The following is a 22,725-nucleotide window of genomic DNA, read 5'->3' on the forward strand; positions in this document are numbered from 1 at the left end:
CAATAACTGTGCACTCTGGTTTCATTACATAAATGTTCGGTCTTTACCATTTAAATGTAACCTAAAGTGTAAAAAAACATGATTTAAATAGATGATAACTTTTCAAACAAAATTAACCTAACATGAAAAGCATTTTAGACATGAAAAAAATAAGCTAATCCCTATAATTTAAAGGTTGTTTACAATCTTTGTTAAATGTTGATTATAGATAATGTCCAAAGTATAAAAATGACTTTTAACCTGAGTGAAATTTGTTACTGCCTGACTTACACTTCACATCCTCGTTGCTGATAAAGCGGACACAGCAGAAATCGGTCTGAATAACTGTTGGTTTTTGCAGAACGAGCGCTGACCACAGACGGCCGTTTCATGTTCCCAGCGGACCTGGTACAAGGTAGTCTCAGGCAGAAGGAGAATTAAATCGGCCTGCTTTCTTTTCTAACTCAACCTGCTTTGTGTTTTGTGCACAGTATAATGTGAATGCCTCCCTGGGGGGAAAAGGTCCCCACAATGCCCACCCAGAGAGCTGACTATAGCAGAGCTGAGCTGCCGTGCAGACGGGAGCAGAATAGCATTTTTTCCCCCTCTTTTGTCGTTGTTGTGATACTGTTTGCTTGATGTGTGTGTCCCTTTAGGCCTCTGTGCTTCAAGATTTCTGATGTAATAACATGCAGCAGGTTGTACACAGTTATCACACAGTCCATGGGCGCCACCAAGTGGACAGAGCAGCAAATTGTCCTTTTTTTTTTACATGCTTTTTACCTCAGCTGTACTTCTGACTGATGCTTCTCCCTTCAGAATTGTACAGGTTGCTGTTCCTCAAAGCGTTTGGCATTTTGGTTCAATTTGAGAAGCATTAGTCAGACTTGTTGTAAAAGAAGTGTGCTTCATTGTCTGAAGAGTGTGTCTGCGTAAGCGTAGGTGTTTATTTTGTGCTTTTTCTTACTTTTCTCACCCTATCTTTCTCCTGCAGCTACCAGCCTTCATGTTACGCCTCAGCCCTGAAGTGAATTAACTCGCTGCTTACGTCATATCGTTCAACTGAACTTTTTTTTTTAATCCTCTTTCATTTTCTTCCTCTGACTTCATTTGTCTGATTTTTTTTTCTTCTTCTCCTCCCCCTCCCGTTTAATCTTCCTCCTTGTCTCAGAGGAGAAGCTGAATTTGGACGAGAGCGAGTGGGAGGACGTCCATGTCGTCACCGGAGCTTTGAAACTTTTCTTTCGTGAGCTTCCTGAACCGCTTGTTCCCTACGGCTTCTTCACCGACATCGTGGAGACAGTCAGTGAGTGACCGCCTTCTGAACCCTTTTGCATGGGTTCTATCATATGGCACATTTTATTCAGTCTTTCACTGAACACTGAGGGAGAACATCGGAAAATGGCAATAATTTTTAATTGTTCTGTCAAAGAGAAATGTAAATACAGTACTTTGCATCAGTATTTATACCCCTTGAGGTTTTCAAATTTTGTAATGTTATAGAAACAAACATCAATGTATTTTTTGGGGATTTTATGTGACAAACACAAATTGGAGCACAGTTTTGTCTTGGTAGAAATGTGATACATTTTGCTTATTTCTTTGGTTTTTCCAAAATGACATAAAAATTATGGTGTGAATTTGTATGCAGCCCCACTTATGTAGTAGTACCATCTTCAGTTATAATATCTGAAAGTTTTTTGAGTGGACACAAGAAAATGCTCTGACTGTATCAGCTTTCCTATCCCTATAACATGATGCTGCTACCATAGTGTTAAATTTAGGGTTCACGTGTTTGCCAAAAGCTCAGTTTTGGTCTCGTCTAATCAGAGCGCCTTCTTTCACATGTTTTCTATTTCCCCAACATGGCTTATGACTTTACATTTCTTATGGTTTTCTTTTAACAGTGGATTTCTTCTTGCCACTCTTCCATGAATATACTAGATTTATGGAGTCCATAGCTTATAACTTTCCTGTCGACAGATCATCCCACCATAGACGTGGATCTCTGCAGCTCCTCCAGAATTACCATGAGCCTCTTGACTGCTTCTCTGATTAATGCTCTCCTTGACCGGTTTGTCAGTTTAGGTGGACAGCCATATCTGGACAGGTTTTCAGTTTTGCCAGACCCTTCTATTTTCAGATGATAGACAATGCTCTGTGAGCTTTTTCTCCTTAATCCCTGACCTGTCTGCTCTGCTCCTTGTTCTTTATGAGGCTGTTTGCTCACTAATGTTTTACTACAGACCTCAGCAGTCTGCACAGAACAGCTATGATTGTACTGACATTAAGTTACATGCAGAGCTGACACTATTAAAAATTAATTAGTCCTGCACTGGATTTTATTTAAGGGTATCAAAGTGAATGAGGAATGCAGATATTTGCCACATTTTTGGAATTTTCTCATGAAAAAATTTAAAGCTATTAGTTACTTTCACTTGACAATTTATGCTATTTAATATTGGGTTCAAGGGGAATAAAATATTTTTGCATTGCACTGTGCATCTTGATTTGCTTTCTAAAATTGCCTCACAGCAGATGTGAGTGGAAAAAAAATGCCTTACTAAGCATATTAAAATAATTAGCTTTGTTACTGGTCTGAAACGTTTTAAACCTCACAACATTTTTGAATGACATGTTTTAGTTTTTGCTCTTAGTATTTTAAATCTGTGTTGGCTGATTTCTAAAATTAACTTCGGAAACATACAGACCACCAGACCACCTGCGCAGGATATATTTTGATTTAATCTCTTTGTGTTTGTCCTCGGCTCGTTTCATAATGAATAAACACCAGGGTTTTGCTCCTACTGAGTCAAAACCAGGACAGAGTTCACTCTGGTGTTTTCTCATTTTGTCACCATCAAATTATGAGGTTAAAAATATGTTATATTCATGCTGCTCCTCCTGAACTCTTCCTTATGACCTCGTTTGAGTATGCAGTAAACATATGGTACAGCGTGTGCTTGAATGTCAATGATTTAAGTACAACCTGTACTGGTTATATTGGTATCAGTGATGAGGTTTGTATTATTGGATGGAAAAATGGAGAGTAGAAGATGGTATTTGGATCACTAAGAGGTTTTGTTTTTGGCCAAGCCATGTCTTGGTTGTAAAAATCGGTCACTATTTTAGTGTTGGAAAGTCTCCCCTATAAAGAAATAAAATTTCATCAGCTTTGAAGAGCCTTCAGTCCAAGCTTTAAGACACTGCTCTTCTATTTTAGTTTCATTCATCCACAAACCTGTCTTTTGCACTCTCCTGAGTTGTCCATCTTATCTCTCACTGCAGAGGGACAGTGATGTTCTTTTTGAACAAGAGTTTCTGTCTTTGCAGCCCTGTCGTGCAATGCTAGCTTTGATGGTTTCTGAACTCCTGGAGAAGTTAACAGCTGTCAGGATTACCTCTGCTTAGAAACAGCCGGTCTGATCCTGGAATGTTTTGCCTTTCATTGAATATGAGACAGTGCATTTGTTCACTTCTTAAATATTTTTATGAGTTTGTTTAAATTGCGGAGATGTTGTTGACATAAATGGAGAAATGAAAGAGATATATTTTAGTTAGTTAATTTTAAGTATATATTAAAGGCTAAAAGGACAGGATGAAAACAGTTCTTTTGCATCAATTCCAAGACTAAGAGAGTTATAATTATATACTGACAAAAACTGAGCTATGTTTTGTTTATAGAGGGTGGCCTTTAAAAACAGTAATGTTTTTAATTATTTTTAAATGTTCGCAGTTTCATTTTTCTCTTTCAGAGACAACATAATACGGTTGAAATTCAATACATTTGTTTAAATCTGTCCCTCCTTTCCACTTCTGTAGAACCTCAGTTAATTCCCTTCTTAAAAAAAAAAAAAAAACAAGACATAAATCTACAAAATTCAGCTTGGCTTATTGATTGAGCACCATTCCAGATCAACAATCTGAGAACAATTTGGCCAAATTTGAATAAAAGTTAGTTAAATATCATTCAGTTGAATCCACTTTTAATAAAAATAACAGTGAGATTCTGTTTTCTTACAATCAAATGTGACACAAATAGCTTTACAGTAGTTAAAAATGAAGGACATGGAAACAATAAACACTCAAAACAACAAATGCCTGTCAGTGAATAAGGCAATAATTATTTACAGCTAGAATGGAGAGGCAGATAGATGTAGCACAACAGAAACAAATTCAGTAAAAATATTTTAACCATAAGAAGATGCACTGAGATTAAATCTTCAATTTGAAGAGACTTTTAAATTGGAGCTATGTGAACTTGCTTTCTGCTCCTCATCAGCTCTCTTGCGATTGAAATTTGTAGCAACTCCAGAGGAACTTTGGTCTTCTTAGTCAAGTTTATTTGTATAGTGCATTTAGTCAATAAGGCAGATCAAAGAGCTTCTTTTGATAAAAGCATAACACAATAAACAAACAAAAAAAAAAACCATTTCATCACATTCTCAAAATAGAGAGAAGTAATAAAAATGTACAATCCAGGCAAGTATGAATTATGTTATCAGTTCTTAATCAAAGGCAGCTTTAAAGAATAGGTTGTTAGCATTGATTTGAAAGAACTCTGTATTTCAAAGATTTTTGTTCCAGATTAGTGGAGTATAAAAGCTGATGCTGCTTCTACACATTTGGTTCTGGTTCTGGAGATGCAGAGCAGACGTAGACCAGAACATCTGAGAGATTTGGAAGGTTGATACAACAACAGCATATCTTCAATTTAATTTAATCATATGACATGATCAACAGTATCTAATGCTCTGAGGTCCAACAGAGCAGCTCTGTGGTTCTACCACACTCTGTATTTATGTGGATGTCATTGAACACTTTTATAAGGGCAGTCTCAGTACTGTGGTGAGCATGGAAACCAGACAAAAAAATATCAAAGTGGTTGGTAATTTTTAGGTTGCTATTAAACTGTTGAAACACACCTTCTTCAAAAATTCAGCTAATCTTGGTTTAGAAAATCAGAAAGCAGAGGAAGTCAATCAATATTCAATGCATCTATGTGTAAATGCATTGGTCAGAGAGAGAAAATCCCACTTGAAACATTGTTTATCTTAAAACAAACATGCAAACAAAAAACACATGACATTTTACTGCAATCCCTCATTAATTATTTGACAGTTAAGAGAAATGGCTCCCTTTTAACTTGAAGAAAATCAGAGCCAGTATCAAAAGGCCAACTACCTCATCCAGCAGAACATTTGGAGGGGAAAAATGAGACATAAACAAAACATATGGCCAGGAGTACTTTGTAAAATAAAGAGAACACCAAATGAATGGCAACAGAAATGGCAAAACATGCATTAATGGAGAGCAGAGTGAAGAAGAACGGTCAGTGGTTGTCCAGCAACACCATAATGGCAGAGATAGCTCAGAGCAACTTAAACCACTCCAACTATAACCTTTAATGACATCCACAATGATATCCACATAAATATAGACTGTGGAAGAACCACAATGCTGGTTCTGTTGGACCTCAGCGCAGCATTTGGCTCTGTTGACCATATTGAAACTAGAGTTACGCAGGAATTTCTGATCCAGAACCCAATTGGTTCAAATCTCATAAAGTACAGGGATTTCTTTGTTTCTATTGGTAACTTCTCATCGAAGCAGACAGAAGTCATATGTGGGGTACACCAAGGCTCCATCCTGGGACCTCTCTTATTCAATAACTATATGTCCCCACTAGCTCAAGTTATAACAGGCAGTAAGATTAGTTACCATAAGCAAGCTGACACAAAACTCTATATTGTGATGTCACCAGGTGACTCTGAACCCATCCAATCACTGAATACTGTAGATGCGTAGAACAGATAAATGTGTGGATGTGCCAAAACCTTCTCCAGTTGAACTGAAACAAAGCTGAAGTTATTATCTTTGAACCTAAAGCAGAATGATCTGGAGTCATCACACACCTTCAGCTATTACTGCTAGAAATATCCAAACAGCTGAAACACTGAGTTCCTTTAAATCAAGGCTAAAAACCCACCTGTTTGCTTTTGAACCATAATAAATTAAACTTTGACCAACATATTGCATATATGCATATTGGTATTTTTAGTGATGGCACTTGACAAAATGTAACGTCTATTATTGGTTTTGACAGCTATCAACTATCTTTGAAATGCAATGTCGATGCAAATACACTTGATTGATGATTGATTGATTGATATTCCATGAGGAAAAACTTTAAGCTGACCTAGAGATCTGTCAGCCTGAAGGAATTACTAGCAAACATTCAGTCTGAAAGCAAATTGCTCTGCTGGGAACATATAAAACCTCCAGATCTCCAAAATAAGATGAAGCATGATTCAGAACTTTAAATGATTATTTATTGAAAGACCAATTTAAAACTACATCCTAGATAAAACAGGGAACCAGTTTTAATACTACTCAGATTTTAGTAGTAAAATCTGAGTAGTAAGATATTTCCTTTAACTCACGTCAGGACTCTTGCTCACGATGAAGGCTTTTTAATTAAGAGTTACTGAAGAAGTATTATCATCTGGCATATTACTCTGCACAGAGACAGGATACATTTAAAAAATTGTCCCAAAATAAAATGGCCTGCCTAAATTAATTAGAACTTAAGGAATTTTCTAATGCTGTTCTAACTCTTGACATGAAGGTGATGCATGACAACTCTGCAGTAAAATAAGTCCTATCGTTTAATTTATTATTTAGCATGTTGCTATGAGTCAGATATGACATTTTTCTGACAAGACAAAACATGCTTTTTAAACGAAAAATATGATTTTTCACTTAATCTATTTGATTTGCCTAACTTGCCTGATATGACTCAATATCAGTCTATTCTTGACTTTTTTTGTAGCAGACAATCTTGTGTGTAAATATCACGCCCTACAAAAAAAAATTCACATTAAGATAAAACACATATTCATAATTCATGTTGTTTTATCTGTTCTTATTACAGTCAGCACTTTTCTATTTTGTTTGTCACACCGCTGTGGTGATATGTGATAACATACTGCTGTATCAGATTAAACAGCGGCTTCTTGCAGAGTTAATCCGTGAATATGTAAATCAGGCTTTGGATCTTGTTAAAGTGCACAAATTGCAACACACATGTGTGATAATTATTTTAACATGATCTATCTTCTGCCCTGTGTTGCAGAGATGACGGACCACATGGACAAAGTGGATCGGCTGAAGTGTCTGGTGCTTAACATGCCCCCTCCAAATCATGACACCCTGGAGTTTATGTGCCGGCATCTCAGACGGTGAGACGGGTTTAAAATGAGATTTAATTAATTGAAACCTGATCTGTTTGTGTGCATCTCTGAGTTTTGGTCTTTTCGGTTTCTTGTAATTTTAAAAGCACCCTGACAGCTGACTGATATAACTTCTCCAACTGTTTTCCCCTTGGATCTGACCACAAGAGGGAGTAGTTTTCCTGCGTGTCCCTTCATATTCCCTGTCAGCGATTCTTTTGGCCACAGTGCCTGAAGTGTACCAGGATCACGCTGTTGTTAAGTTTGGGTTACTGTGAAGATGAAAAGGCTGGCGGGAGATGAATGGTGTATGATGTTCTGCGAGCCAGTTCCTTTTGCACTACATAAAATGTGTGTTTTTTACCGCCTATGGCTTTTTTTCTTCCACTTCAGGGGTTCGTGTTCTGAAGCTCATGTTTGTGCCAGGGTGTGGTGGACCCCATGAATTTGTCTGTGTCATTCCCTCATTTTCCCTCTCATGTCATTCCTCTCTCTGGTTTTCATTTATTATCTCCCTGCTCAATCACCCCCACCTCTGTCTCTCTATCTCCTTTTTTTCCTCACTTCCTTTCTTTCCTCTTCACTCTTTTCATTCTTCCTTCCCTCGCCTCATCGTTTTCTTCCTTCTCTCAATCATTCTTCTTCCTTCTTCTCGTTTTTGCCTCGAAGGTCCCATGGGAGCCTTGTGGTTCGTCTGCTGGAAGGCATACCAACACCACCGCCGCCACCACTGGAACCTCGCTCTCTTTTCTCTCTCTTCACCCTCTTCCTCGCTCATGTCTTTTTTTTCCTCTTCCCTATGCTCTCTTTTTTTTCCTCGTCTCTTTTTAATGTGGAAGTTTTGAGCAATTGCTGGCTTCTTCTGTGGCTTGGTGGGAATGGCATTTTTAGAAGAATGCCTCATGCTGTGGCTTTAACCCATTCCTCAGTCCCCTGCTAGTACCACACAGTCAAACACACTAACATAGGTGTTTTAAGAACCCATCTAAAGTGCAAAAGTCATTAGTTTGCAACCCTCAGAGCCATTTTAACTTGGTAACATCTGATTAGCAGAACAAAAATAGAAATAGATCTGAACCAGCTTGGAATATTGTTTGAGTTCCAGATTTTTGGACATTAGCCCTGTTTCTATGCAGGGCTAATGAGAAGCTAGTCTGTCCTTTCAGCTCATCTTTGTCAATGGACAAAAATGAAACTCCAATTTTATGGCACTCCTTTCAAGAGTAGCTCAGACATTTGACTCAAAGCCTCAAATGCCAGCTTCATGGTGGCCCTCTTTGAAATGTCAGGGATCAGCAAAACAAGAAAAGTCCAGTTGGAAGACAGATACTTTCAAGCCTGTGGAATGATCAGAATTTCAGGATTCATTGCTCATAAAACTTGGTTTTTGTCACTGTTACAGTCAGGCAGGATGTGACTAAACTAAGTAGTTGCAGAGAACATGTTGGACCAATTTTTATTAAACTGGTTGATAGTTTTTAATTTCTTACTTCACCATAATTTCTTGACTGTCTCTTCTGCTCATGTTATAGTGTCTCTTCTGGCTTGAATATTTAAATCATTTTCTTCAAACTCTAACATCTTGCTGATTTTTGTTTGTTTGGATTGGAAGTACAACGTAAGAATTGAATAAGTGGAAATTGTAAATAAGCAATTCAGAAATAATTAAATCAAATGTCATCAGTGATGAGAGAATTAGTAGTTCAGTAGGTTTAAAGTAAAAAGTAAGCATGTAATAAAAAAAAGAACTACCGGTACATGATATGTGAGTAAGTGGTAAGTGATAGGTAGTTAGTTTGTCAGGTAAAGATACGCTATGCCCCATAAAGGGAGAACAAAATGAGACACATGGAGAACAAGGAATAAATAGAAAATTAGCAGGTTACAGAAGATAAGATTTGCTAAAGAGATATTTCAGAGCTGAATGTATATTTAGTAATAACTAACCTTCAAGTGTTATAAATGAATCTAGGGAAGTCCAGATTTGAATGTATAAAATACTGTGTGCTGTAGATAATCTGAAAAGCATGTCTTTAAAGTTGTCTTTTCTTGTCCAATTCATTAATCCTTCTGGATTTGCTCAATAAAGAAAACACTTCCATCTGAAAATTTATTTTATTGAAACAAGTTTCTGACAGCCAAGGTCCAATAAACCTTAAAGAAAGTTTAAATGTTGTGGATAAATTAAACTTGATGCTTTATTTCAGATTGAGTAAAAGTGATTAATTGCCTCAGACTGCCTCTTCACATGGAGGATCAATTTTACATTCTTCTTCCAGAACAATTTCAACCATTTTCCTTTTAGGTTGATTCCTAAAGGTGGTATGTATGCTACATTTTTAACTTTTGTATTTTCTGCAGAGTGCTGGAACGGTCCGACACCAACAGAATGACCACCCAGAACATCGGCATTGTGTTCGGGCCGACCCTGATGCGCCCAGAGTGTGATAATGGCAACATGGCGGTGAACATGATTTACCAGAACCAGGCAGTGGAGCTAATCCTGAGCGAGTTTGACCACATCTTCGGAGCAAGAGGCCTCTCTTGATCTTTTCAGGCCAGGAGGTGGCGGCAGTTCAGCTCCCCCACCCCCACTGGCCCCTTCCCCACCCCCCCAAATCAGACTGAAGCAGAAGCATTGCAGCAATGGCCTGTAGACTCATATGGTGTAAAATGGATTTCACATCAAAAGATAATTGTGGGGTACAAAGAACCAGGACAGAAAGCTGCTAATCATGACATCTGGCCTCCATAAAAAGCCATGTTAAAACAATAATAGTAAAACAAGCCAATTTTAGCTGCAATGCTTGTGCCTTTGAGCGCAGATGTGGAGCCCAGCCCCAGGGCAGCGCAGTGCTGGAACAGACGCCTCCTAGTCGCTTCTAGTTGATGTTTCAGACTCGATCGTGGCGAACAAAAAGCAAGAAAATCATCAAGCAACATAAGGAGAGACATGTCTTAACGTTGCTTTGAAACAGAACTTAGCAGAACCATCTCACTGTGAAAAGCACCGGTTTGTCTTGCAGAACGGACAGACAAGACCCCACCCACAGCACTGCCGTGGATTTACTGCATACTGGAAAAAGGTGCATTTGCATGAAGATTAATCTGTGTATTGTTTAGAAGGAGAATTTGGAATAGTTTTGAAAGTGTTTCTAAAGGTTAAAGTTTAATTTTCAGTGAATGGATGAATGTTCCAATTGGGCCATAAATGTTCCTTTTTAGTGTTTCTAGTGTGAACCTTCAGAGCTTTCCTTGTACAAATATAAATCTATTTTATTAGTACAAACTCCTTGTATTAAGTTAAATGTAAATAGCTACATTTCTGTCTATCCCTTAGAAACACTTTATATAGAGTGTGTAACCTTAACTTTCCGTACTAGTTGAATACAAACTAATAAGAATGAGAGGATTTTGTTCATGTTTCTCCGTCCTAATAATAAGCTCTCTTCCAATAAAAACAAGAGCAAATTTGATGTGTTGTCTGAGATTCGCTCAGGATGTCCGTGTAAGCTTTTTTGTTGCAAGTGATGGGTGTGCGTGCAGAGATAGCGGAGGCGTGTGGAGGTATGTGGGCCTTGGAGACTCGGCAGGCAGAGTTGTCCCCTGTGATTGGTGTGAATGCTGCTTTTAATAACAGAACAAAAGGGGAACTGGAAATGCATATGTTTTAAAAATGTGAATTTTCCCCCTCAAACCCTCTCGCTCTGTGGCTTGGGTAATTTTATATTGACTGTGGGTTTGGCAGAAGACAAAAAAGAGCCGAAAGGAGGCAATACAGGGGAGGGAGTGGGTTAAGTTTTATTAAAAGTGTTTCTTCATTTGTGTGTTTGTATCATTTGAAGTCTGGTGAGTTGATTGAAATAGGCTAAAACTGCATTTGACTGATGAGGAGTCGTCATAGCTTCATGCCTGTTAACTCCCAAGGATGTCCTTAAATTTGATTGGCTTAAATATTTTCATTTTAAACAGACAAACCACTGTTGTTTATTTTATCCATATGATGTGCACGGTTTATATCAGAGTTTATAAGCATGCCCTTCAATCAGGGTTTGTTTTTTTTTTTCATAAATTTTGACAGCGCTGCACCAGAGGCTCCTTACATTATATTAGAGGTTTGCATTCAGTTTATTGTCTAAGAGAATTGTGCCCGCCTATCAACACTGATGTATTTAACATTTCATGAATAATTTCTGCTGTATGTTTTGTTCTTGTTCCAAACAGTCAGACAGGGGGCTCCTTTAAATAAAGCGTTATTGGTATGAAACAGCTGCAAAACGTGCTCTGTCGTGTTTTTTATTTCACTTTAGAGTAAAATAAGTTACTAATCACCCACTAAAAATACATCACACACGGTTTCTTTCTAATAAACAGTTTATTTGGTAAAATTAGATTTTTATAATATTATCCCTGAAATTCATGCCTCTAAAGCTATGCTACACCTAAATATGTCTTGTGGATCAATGCATGCAAATAAAGCAGCAGCCGCTTTGCAGACATCTGAAGAAATTTGCGTTTACTATCCAATTAATCCAATTTTGCACCTGTGGCCAGTTAATTACATTTTTGTATCACTAAAACAAAATGTTTTTGATCTGGAATATTTAGAAAAGTTGTGGAAAGGGATAAATCAGAGGGCTATGAAATGTTTACATATGTTACATATTTTTTTAACCGAATGTCTCTCTCCAAACCAATTTAATTTTCACTAAATCTGAAAGAAGACATGGTGCTCACTGGCCTGAAGCAGATTAAAATGATCATAACAGAATTTAACTGTAACTGAGATGGATCGATGTCTTTAGTCTGTCTTCATGCCCTTTAAAGACTCTTACCAGTAAATTAAGTATAAGCTAAAGGTCAGGAAGGGTTGCCAAGCCCCTCTGATCTTCACCTGTACTTCACAGCTGTTGCTGAGAAATGAAACTTAAACTTGTGCTCATTCAGACTGCATGCTGCTCATACAACTGGTATTTTTCCACCAGAAAAGTGCTGCAGATAAAATGATTTTACTTGTACAGTTCATTAAACCCTGGTGATGCATGAAATAAAAGCAACTGATCCACTTCACCCATTGCAGCAAGATGATGCTACAGTTTATTTGTTTTTCTCCTTTAACCTATCATTAACCTAAAACTCAGCATATCAAATATCAAAAGATACCACATACAGGTTTACAAGAGAAATTTGTCACCATTGCTGAATCATCATGCAAATAGACCGAGCCACAAAAAACACAATGCAAGTACGAACTCCCCAGTGATTGCTGATGGTTTACTGCTTTCAGTGATGGGAAACCGACTTAGCTGAGGTCACAGCTCAGCTTCAGCATGTCTCATACAAATGTCAGAGCTTGTTTTGAAAACTGAAAAAGCATTTGATTTTATTGGTGTTTTGAGGACTATTTCATAGATTTTTCAGATTATTCAGTGATGCAACTTTAAAAGTAAACAAAATTTATATCAACTTTGGTATGAAACCTGCCGTGTTAAAATATAAATAAATTATAATTAGCCTTTCTATCACTTTTCAAATCAGACAATTAATGTTATGATAACTTTTTGACCACGGAAAAACTTTGAGGAAGTGGATGCCATATAGGGATATGATATGTCATCTGGACACTGTCTTATTGATTTTGATTGTGCTTTATATAGTAACTGTTTTCTTTATTAAAAAGCTTTCTTTTTCACAGGAATATATTTATGGACGTGTGGCAGCTTATTGGCAACCCAAAGAAAAGAGTCATACTATTATCACTATTGCTCCAGAAGACGTAAACGGGTAAAGACCAGACTACAAAGGTAATTTATCTGGTAAAGATAAAGTCCCATCAAGTAAGAAAATGATTTCGTTTTATGCAGATTTTACTTTTTTATGCATCCATCAATACAAAAAATCTGCTGTTGTCAAAAGATTAATGCAAATTCAGTAGACAATTAATCAGTAAGCATCAGCCTCTCTAAACAATCCTCCTGCATGTTTGACCTCAATATGTAGCTTTTGTTTTTTAGTGTCTTAGCCAAATAAAGGAGAGAAAGTTTGACTGCAGCTGTAACTTGACTGTATATCACCATTTTGACTTGCATCTCTCATATGTATGGCATTTTATTTAAGTGTAATGAACTACACACAGGCTGTAAGGTTTGGTGGACAGGCAATGTTTTGATAGCTACATCATGGTAATGAATGAACCGATTATGTGTTGCAAAGTGTGTTTTGTAAAAACCATCAAGTATTTTGGTGGCACAGCTGTTGGAAGAAGCATGCTAATGCATCCCTGTGCACATCACTGTAACAATATCCTGTCTGTAATTACAGTTTCTGTCATGAGCAGTCACTATGGTAAATCACAGCCAGACTGAATGCACTTGAGAGTGTTCTTAAATCACTTGACAGGGTGTCAGTGTGTTAACTCTATGGTGCTTCCTCTCAGACAATTCTCTTGACTTCCACCACCTCACAGGATAAATCACCTTATAAATATTAATTTTATAAAATTAAATTTAAGCTACAGACTTTGATTTTGACCTGCATTATATGCGTTATAATATCTATAATATCTGGATCTGAAATCACAAATCAGGACAAATTGTGCAAAAACTGTCATTTTTAATTAGAAAAATAAATGAAATACAAGAATTTCAAGACAAATTCTGTATATTTCTGTTAAAAAAATGAAAATATATACATATAGAAAGTTTATATAAAACTTGCATGAATGGGGAAAAAAATACCTTTTGAAAAGAAACCCATAGAAAGGTGTGCAGCAACTGAGTGAATGTGAAACTCGTATTTGCCTGTTCTTTTGCTACAAGATAACAGGTGAGGAACTATGCAAGAATAGCATAGCCGTTGGTGTGTCACATATGCATGTCTTTGGTGATACGTACGCACACAAGAAGTATCTTTGGCACGCAGTATGCATGAGCGCTGCAAGCTTAGTCACACCTCATGCACCAGTCTGCAAAGTCTCATCGTACGAAGGCTTTTTCGGATTACTCACAGTTGTCTGAGTACATCTGAGGCACTTTTCATGTTGACTACACCGCAGTCTGAAAGAGGAAGTTTAAAACTGATCTATCCGCCCTGAATCTTGACCCCCTTGCCACACCTCGTCAAAAAAGCTTAAGTGTTTGACAGGTTAATGCTCTGTTCTGCAAAAATAGGTCGGAGCGCATGCAAATTATTACAAGAAATAGCGGATATCTTTGGACCTGATGAATTTGTGATAATCAAACAAACGGTAAAACGTTCCAAAAGGCATCTGATGCCTCAAGGGGAAAAACCCCCGGACACTATGTTTATCTTTTGCCCCCGTTAACATCTTATGCAAAGATGCAGAAATGACTGTCTTCCCAGTAAGGCAAATGCTTACAAAGGTGCAGGCCACTGCTTTTTGTTTGAAGCATGAATAAACAGCTACCTTCCAGTTGTTCCTCTTTTTTGCTGCATGTTTATAACATTTAACAGATGACTGACTGAGGCCACGGAGAACCGTTGTTCACCTGGCAATAAGTTATTTTTTGGGGATTTCACAGCAAACCAGGTAGTCAGCTCCAGTATGTATATTCACACAATTTGATTGAAGCAAATACTATATGTCACAACAAAAATGTGAGATCTCACATAAAATAGCACAGGATAGAAAATATTTTGTGCACTTATTAAGAGCAGAAATTATTTTTCAAGCTTTGGTCAGACATTAAATGAACACCAACATAACTGTTAAAGACAGAAAACTTTTGTTTTAAGGTTAAAAACAAGTATTTACGAGTATTGTTTAATGTGCAATAGGGAGCAGCAAGCATTGAAGATTTATGTAATGCCACATCCAAATATGTGACGTAACTTTAGTTCAGTTAACCCATTTGGGTTAAAAAAAACAACAAAACAATTGGAATAACACTGTACGTAACTGAAGTCTATTGAACATGATAAAATACTGTCATTTGCATTGGCACAAATATAACTGGCATGGCTTCATCCATTTAAGGCCACAAAAACATTGGTGTTTTGGGCATTCTGTCATGAAAAACAAGAAAAACACTCTATGTAGGAATATATCAAATTAAAAGTCTTAAAGCTTGTTAAGGTCGTGTTAAATTAATATTCTAGGTAATTCTGTTAAATCCATGTTCATTTCACATTTATCCAAGCCTCCGTTCTGGTCCTCGGTGTCTCTGTCCCACATTTGGTTCTCTGTGTTGTTAATATGATTTCCTGCTTCACAGTTAATAAGCTTATTTTGCAGTTCACTCTCCCCGGTGGGTGACCCTTCATTGGGGCTACTTTCCAGCTCCTCTGCTTCTTCCAACAGACCTTCATGTATTTTCCTAACTCTTTCCTCCTCTTCCTCCCCCTCTTTCAGAGTGTCCGCAGCTCCGTCCAGGCTGGAGTCACTGAGGAAGGAGTGGGCTGTGTGTGGGTCGTCTGCAGACAGAGATTTGTCTTCACCTAGGCTGCCTACCAGACTGCTGCCAGCTCCCGGGGTGAGAGGCATGTCCTCATGATCCTGGTCCAGATCCTGGTCTTTGCTGCAGTACGCGTAGCGGTGGTTCATGTGCTGGGAGTAAGAGCCTGAGTGGGAGAAGCGTTTGCCGCACTTGTCACATTGGTAGGGTTTCTCTCCAGAGTGCAGCCGGCTGTGCTCGATCAGGTGGTGCTTGTGCTTGAAGGCCTTGTTGCAGATCTTGCACTCATGAGGACGTTTGCCTGAAACAACACAAAGAAGTTGCCTCTGTTTAAAAAAAGAATGGATGCATTAGCTTTTTCAAAACAGATAAGGGGCTAAACCTTTGGTTTTCTGAGCGCATAAAGTAGTTTTTAGTGAAAAACACTTTCTGAAACAATTTGTGAAATCTCTGCTGATATTGGTGTAACATCAAACTTGACAAGCTCTCTACCCACTTGTGGTTTCATGCATGGGTTATGAGCTGGCTTATGATGCATACAACTGTTTAGAAATAAATTAAATATATCTTGGCTATTCTTGGACTTTAGAAGTAAAAGCACCTGCAAACAATGCTGCCTTTTCTATTTTGGTTTTGTTTATTAAACTAAACAGCTGTTTGGTGAAGCTGCAGATTTAGTCAAGTATTTCTCTTCTTTGTTAACAATTAACAGCAAAGTTACGGAAATGTAAAACAGTTCTTTCTGCAATTTTAAATAAGTATTGCAATAATCTAAAGCAGATATGAAATTTCACCTACAATCACATAAAAAACAAACTATACCCTAAAACTAAATTTTTACTTGTGATAACTTTTGATAAAGATTTTCAACCATTCTGTTAGAGATTAGACAGAAGCTTTAAACTTTATCTCAGAGGAGTTCATGATCAATTCAATGACTGCAGGATTGTGCAACAAACCCAAATCATCACCCATCCACCGCTATGCTTAATAGATGGTATAGAGAGTTTGTGCTGATATGACTTTGGTTTTTGCTTATCATGTCTACTTAGGCCTCGTTTCCACTGGGGGGTATAACATGGGAAGATGTGGTTCAGTACAAATGTTTGTGTTTTTAAAAGTGGCCCATATAATCATACCAGTGGGTCTTTTGGAAGGAATTAGGGCTCATCTGCTTATTGCAAATTTGCATATCTGATTTACATTGTCATATATATTTTTGAAGATTCCAAAATTCCTTCTGCAAACAAGATACTTTTTCACTCTTTTTTCTGGGGTAATTGCACTTCTATTAACTTTAACATCTAACATATTAATTAAAGTTAAAATAGAGCTTTTGGTTTTTTCCAGTTTCTCTGAACATGACACGATTTGGATAAAATTCTGAGCCAAGAAGCTCCAGAGCAGCAAAGTCCCAAATCTCCTGCTTTTAAAGAGTTGAGCACACTTAATGATGACCAAGTTTATTAAATAACATCTGGCAGTTGTTTTCTCACTTGAATCCAATGGAAGTAGAAAAGGGATACACAGCTTTTCTAATGACTTGAATGATAAGTCATTGAGGTTTTCTTTTCACCGGTGACTTTGCAAACGCAGTTTGTGCTACAGACCTGTGTGCTCGTATTTGTGTCGGAGAAGAGAACTGCTCTTCTGGAAGGTTTTTTCACAGATGTCACAAGCATAAAGGCCTTCTTCCGTTTTCTTTAGCCTCTTCCTGCCTGGTCCTCCATCTCCTTCAAACCCCTCATCAGTTAAAGAGAGGTAGTCCAGAGAACTGCGGTTTAACACCTCACCCTGGAAAAATAACAATTATACATCATGACAATATTATTTATACATATGCTTTTTTGGTTTGGAATAAGACAATGTGCATTTTGTGCTTATTTTTCACATTTCAGTGAAGAGAAAGACATTCTCACCATAAAACTTTGCCTCTCCTGGTAGATCTTTTTCAGCACAGCTTCTGCATTGGCTTCCATCATGTAGGCCATAGGAGAGAGAAACCTAGGACTGTTAGTTGCCTGACTATACGGAGTTGGTATCATGCCCTCATGAAGTGGAAGACCTATTCCAGTTTGGCTGAATATGTTAAACCCATTGAATACAGAGCCTGGAAACACTGGGGCACCAGTACTGCTGAGGATGGGGTACTGCTGAAGGGGCATTTGTGAAGTTGGACTTGGTCTGCTTAATTGGGTCCTAAGCTCTCTCCGTTCTCCTCTCCCTGAGATCCCATTAAGAGTTTTATTTCTTCCCTTTTGCTCTGACAGCTGCTTCGGTAGAGAGAGGTCCAGCGGTTCGTTCTGTGTGGACCATGGACTGCTAGTTTCTTTTTGAGGAGACAAGTTTTCAGGTGGACCGCTAGAGATGTCAATGCAGACAGGAGAATTGAAGCCTGAAGAGGGAACTCTTTTTCTGCCTCTAGGGGATGACATCCCTGGGGACTGATGACTTGGACTACCTTTATCCTGGCTGGACAGGTACATGCGAGAAGACAGTGCATCATGGCGAGGAGGAGACGGCATTGCCACTAAAAGCTGCTGTGGCACAGATTGGCAGCTTGGCTTCTGTGAAGGGGACTTGTTTCCAGAGAATCCATTAGTTACTTCACTTGGTTTGGTGTTTTCTGCATGGAGAGCCGATCTGGGGAAGAATAAAGGCGGTGAGGAGAGGTCTTTCCTTCGAAAACTGTCAGTAGCTTCCGCTGCTTCTCTGTTTATCTTACAGAGGCTGTGTTCATGCTGTAGAAGAATGGCCATGTTCGGGAAGGGCTGCAAGCACCAACGACACGTCACCCCAAATGCACCTCTCTCTGATTCACCTGTTCTCACTTCTCTTCTCCTGTCAGGCGATATCTTCCTCTCAAGCCCTCTTCCATTATGGACCACCCTCCTTTCCTCTACCTCTTCCTTGTCTTGCTCTATCTTTACATCTCTGTGAAGCATTTCCTGCAGCATTTGGTCAAACTTGGTCCCAGAGTGAAGATAAGGCAACAGGGTCGTCCCTTTAATGATACCGCTCCTCAGAGACAGCTCTGGTGAACGATCCCACAACCTAACTGGGTCAGACGTGCCAGGGAAGCTCTGATGGAAATCCTGCAGGGATTGCTGGTGAGAATCTGCTGGTAAATGACCCAAGGACCTGATACTGTCCTGGTTTTGTAAAGCCAACAGCGAGCTGTGGTCATTACTGGATCTTCCTCCACTAGCAGAGGGAGATGCCGGAAGTGAGTGGTGGTAGGCACTTTGACTGTGTCCGTTAAATGCTCCGCTGCTGCTCCCCATGCTTCCCCCACCCTGCCCTCCCCCTCCAAGGCACTTTTTGCTGCTTAAATGAGAGCTGTAGGAGCCAGAGTGGGAGAAACGCTTCTTGCAGTTGGAGCACTCATACGGCTTCTCACCTAAACACAGAGATGCCAAAGAGTGAGTTGAAAATACCTTCAGAGTAGGGTATAATCTTTTTTCCGTAATTATCTTGTCCTGCCGTGAATCACGTAAAGCTCATTCCTATTACACATCCATTTGGTTATAATTTCAAACCATATAATTCTGACAGTAAGTAACGGTTAGCAGTTCAGTGGAAACAATGGGGAAATGAAGGGTGAGTGGACATGTTTTGATCTTATTTTGTATCTCACCACTGTGGATGCGAAGATGCTCTTTGAGGTGGTGTTTGTACTTGAATGCTTTCCCACACTCCAGACATTTGAACTTCCTCGTCTCCATGCTTTGGTCCAAACCGATGGCACTCTAGGATGACAGGAACATGTGATCAGTTTTAGACTATGAAAGGATTTATAAAATATAAACAAAATGCACAAAAAATCACTACAATCTGCGAAAACTGTGAGATGCTTCACTGGTGTTCAAGATTTGCAGATTATTTGTGTGGATGTGTGTGTGTGTGTGTGTGTGTCACCTTGTCCTGGATTTGGTTGTGAAGTGCTAGGTGCCGCTCCATCTGTGACCTAAGGGTGGCAGTGTATCCACAGAGTGGACAAACCATATGGCCCCCTTCCCTCTCCTGGCAGTATTTGACATGGTCTCTCAAAGAGGCTCCTCGCGGATACATCCTGTGGCAGAACGGACAGGCCTGCTGGCTCCGGTCTTCATCTGCAGTCCGGAGAGAGACGGCATTTTAAGTGCACAGATTAACATTTCACATGTGCATTAAACATAACTATCGTTCTTAGGGTTTTTTTTATTGCCCTTTCACCAGCTGACTTATTTTCTTGTTTTTGCTCTGATAACAGCTTTTTTCACAACATGGAAATATAGGCATTACGCAATATTTCAATTTAATCATTCAAAATCAAGGCACCAAAAGGATGTGTATGAAAGATGTGACATCAATATGCCAATTCTTTTTAATATTCTAGGTATCATAAATGCTGGCCATTTCAAAAAAGTCCTATATGACCATTTTGATTCTAAAGTCTACAATCCTGTGGTCCCGGGGCTCCTCTCTCTGTTTCCTTTCTTCTCTCCTTTCTGTTTTGCTTTAATGCGCAGTTTTAGCATTATTTCAAGATGCAGAGCTGTTAAAGTTGTGGTTAGATTAAAGGAGCAGCAGAGAAACTATCTTCAGATCTTCGCAACTGTCACAGAGACAAAACTGTTTGTTCCCATTTAATCTGTCCAAACCTTTCAGCAGTAAATTTCAATGTATTTCATTGGGATTTTATATAGTGAATCCAGATAAAGTGGTGCATAATTGTGAAGTGTAAGTAAAAGTTATGTGCACGTGCACGATTTTTATTTATTTAAAAGGAATAAACAATGTAACAAATATTGTCTCTCTGAGTAAATATTACATCCTACAGCTGCAAAGCTACTAACTAGTATGTCTCTCCTGTCTTTGCACAGGACAAGACTAATTCTGACTATTCTCAGTAAAATAGCTCCTCTTCTTGAATGCATGGAGAATCCAAAGAATAGTAATTTTCAAGTCTTGTCACAAATTCTGAGGTGTTTTGACTTCAACTTGACCAATATGCTTTGATCTAAACCATTTTGTTGCAGCACTTGCTGTATGTTTATCCGACTCAAAGATGAACCTCCATCTTTGAGTCGGAAACCTGTAAAAGAAAACCTTTAACAGGTTTTCTTTACTTAGATCTGTACTTACCTCCATCTGTCCATCCTTCAACCATGAACAGAGTGATGCTGCCCTCACCATATTTTATTAAGGAGGTGCATTCAAAGTGGTGTGCAGAATTATTTTTCTGCAACCGTGTTTTTTGCATGCAAGTGAAAATCCTCCAGCTGTTGTTTGATCTGACCAGAGCATTTCTTCTGTGTGTTTGCTCTGACACGTACATGACTTTCCTCAAACTTTAAGTAAGAATTCTACAAATGCACACTTTTTCAGATTTTTATGTGTTAAAAAAAAAATCAACAGATTATTTTTTTATCTACTTCATAATGTCATATAACAATCAATAATAAAATACGTTGAAATTTGTTGTTGTGAAGTGACAAAGTGTAAAAAGCAGTTAGGGCTGTAAATACTTTACTGTGACCAAATTTTTATACTTCTGGACCAAGATTAGTATGTTCTGCTTTTAATGATGCGTTTGAACTGCGCAAACATATGACAATGTGAAAGATATAAAATTAAAGACAGATTGCTCATAGCTCCGCTAATCATCTGGCCAGTGAGAAACTTCTGGTTTTAAGTTTTAGTTTACCAATAAGTGGGGGTTTATTCACAACAACCACCTATTTCAGCTGAGCTTTTCAGTAGTACTTTTCAGCCACAAAACCAGCAAAATGAGGCCAGCACCCAACTCAGTGTGACCAATAAGGGTTACTAACAGGCTGAAGGATGTTTGTGGTTGAAACAGACAACACTTACTTTAAAATTATTATTATTAATAATAACTGATTATTAATTTCTTAAGTAAGTGTTGTCTGTTTCAACCACAAACAAACAAACAAACAAGTATTCAATTTATGTCAGAGGAGGTTTTCTGATACAGATATACAATCTAACTCCATTTTGTTAAAGGTACAAAACGTAGTGAAGCTGAGGTAAGGTAAAGAAACACACAATTAACTCAGTCATTTAAAAATTAGGAAAATATTAGAAAGATAAATTAATGAATTTTGAACACATCCAAACTGTTTTTTCTAAGGATCAACTTCTGGAGAGAATGAATCCAGCTGAAAATCTGTGTAACTCATTTAAATACAACAGTTTTATTGAGTAGTGCAATTGTGCTGCAATACAGCATAGAATATTTGCATATAATTATATTCTCTGAACATACGGATATTTCTTCATGATGTCATGAAACCAACAGTATTGCCATTGTCAGTCCATGGGGTTTGCAAACATCACCACTTAAGAGTTATAACCACAAATCACTATTACTACAATATTGTTTTCCAGAGTTAATGATAAACAATATGATAATTAATCATCTTCAAATCCTGCATGGATTAGATAAAAAACAGAACAAATTCAAACTTGTGAATCTAATTATTGTCTTTAAAATTCACAAACATTTTAGTAAAAAGAACAGTTTATACACCTCTTTAAACGTCTAAAATTAAATGACATCCTTGCCCCCAAGCACAGTAATCTGGATATAAATTTATCTTCTTAGCACCAGGTGTTGTTTTTAACTCAAGTCTTCAAACAATTAAACACAATTTATTTTTACATGATATGTTTTGTGTTCAGAGCACAGCTTGTGAATGAAAAAAAAAATGTTTCCTTAAGTAATGTATGTGAAGATATCGCTGACCTCCCATCTATTCTTCATGCAGAAACTGAATATTAATCATATATTTTGTGTTCTTTGTAGACAAGATACTGGACTGTAAGTTGGCATGGTATGGCAAAATACCAAATATAAATGTGATGTGCTTCATATAGAATTAAGAGAAAAAAATTTTAACTAAATTAAGTAATGGCTTCCATTTGAATGAGTCAATTTTCCAGTGCCTGATAAGATCCTTAGTAAATGAGAAGCAATAAACAAACAACAACGCAATATGTAAAAAAAAAAAAAAAAAAGCACGATCAGATAGTTGCACTATCACAACAGTTTTCTATCAGCCTGTGACCACTTTTTTTTTTTTTTTTTTAGAAAA

The 22,725-nt window shown here is 37.9% G+C and overlaps 2 protein-coding genes across 5 annotated transcripts in view; one reads left to right on the plus strand and one right to left on the minus strand.

The window, feature by feature from the left end:
- The window catches only part of arhgap9 (Rho GTPase activating protein 9), a 56,307-nt gene extending 44,818 nt beyond the window's left edge, over window positions 1–11,489 (plus strand). For 2 of the 3 annotated variants that reach the window (XM_044122183.1, XM_044122184.1), the window contains exons 18-21: window positions 341–394; window positions 1,151–1,285; window positions 7,115–7,220; window positions 9,573–11,489. In XM_044122183.1, coding sequence (XP_043978118.1) covers window positions 341–394; window positions 1,151–1,285; window positions 7,115–7,220; window positions 9,573–9,759 — 482 coding nt within the window. In that variant the 3' untranslated portion in view covers window positions 9,760–11,489. The remainder of the gene's footprint in view (window positions 1–340; window positions 395–1,150; window positions 1,286–7,114; window positions 7,221–9,572) is intronic. The other variant, XM_044122185.1, reaches the window with a different exon arrangement.
- Window positions 11,490–13,814: 2,325 nt separating this feature from the next.
- LOC122834503 (zinc finger E-box-binding homeobox 2-like) overlaps window positions 13,815–22,725 on the minus strand; it is a 38,325-nt gene continuing 29,414 nt past the window's right edge. For both annotated transcript variants that reach the window (XM_044123003.1, XM_044123004.1), the window contains exons 4-8: window positions 19,544–19,737; window positions 19,263–19,374; window positions 17,545–19,025; window positions 17,236–17,419; window positions 13,815–15,926 (exon numbers count right to left, since the gene is read on the minus strand). In XM_044123003.1, the coding sequence (XP_043978938.1) occupies window positions 15,313–15,926; window positions 17,236–17,419; window positions 17,545–19,025; window positions 19,263–19,374; window positions 19,544–19,737 (2,585 nt within the window). In that variant the 3' untranslated portion in view covers window positions 13,815–15,312. The remainder of the gene's footprint in view (window positions 15,927–17,235; window positions 17,420–17,544; window positions 19,026–19,262; window positions 19,375–19,543; window positions 19,738–22,725) is intronic.

The sequence above is a fragment of the Gambusia affinis genome, linkage group LG07 (genome assembly GCF_019740435.1).
Source record: "Gambusia affinis linkage group LG07, SWU_Gaff_1.0, whole genome shotgun sequence".
Taxonomy (NCBI): Eukaryota; Metazoa; Chordata; class Actinopteri; order Cyprinodontiformes; family Poeciliidae; genus Gambusia; species Gambusia affinis.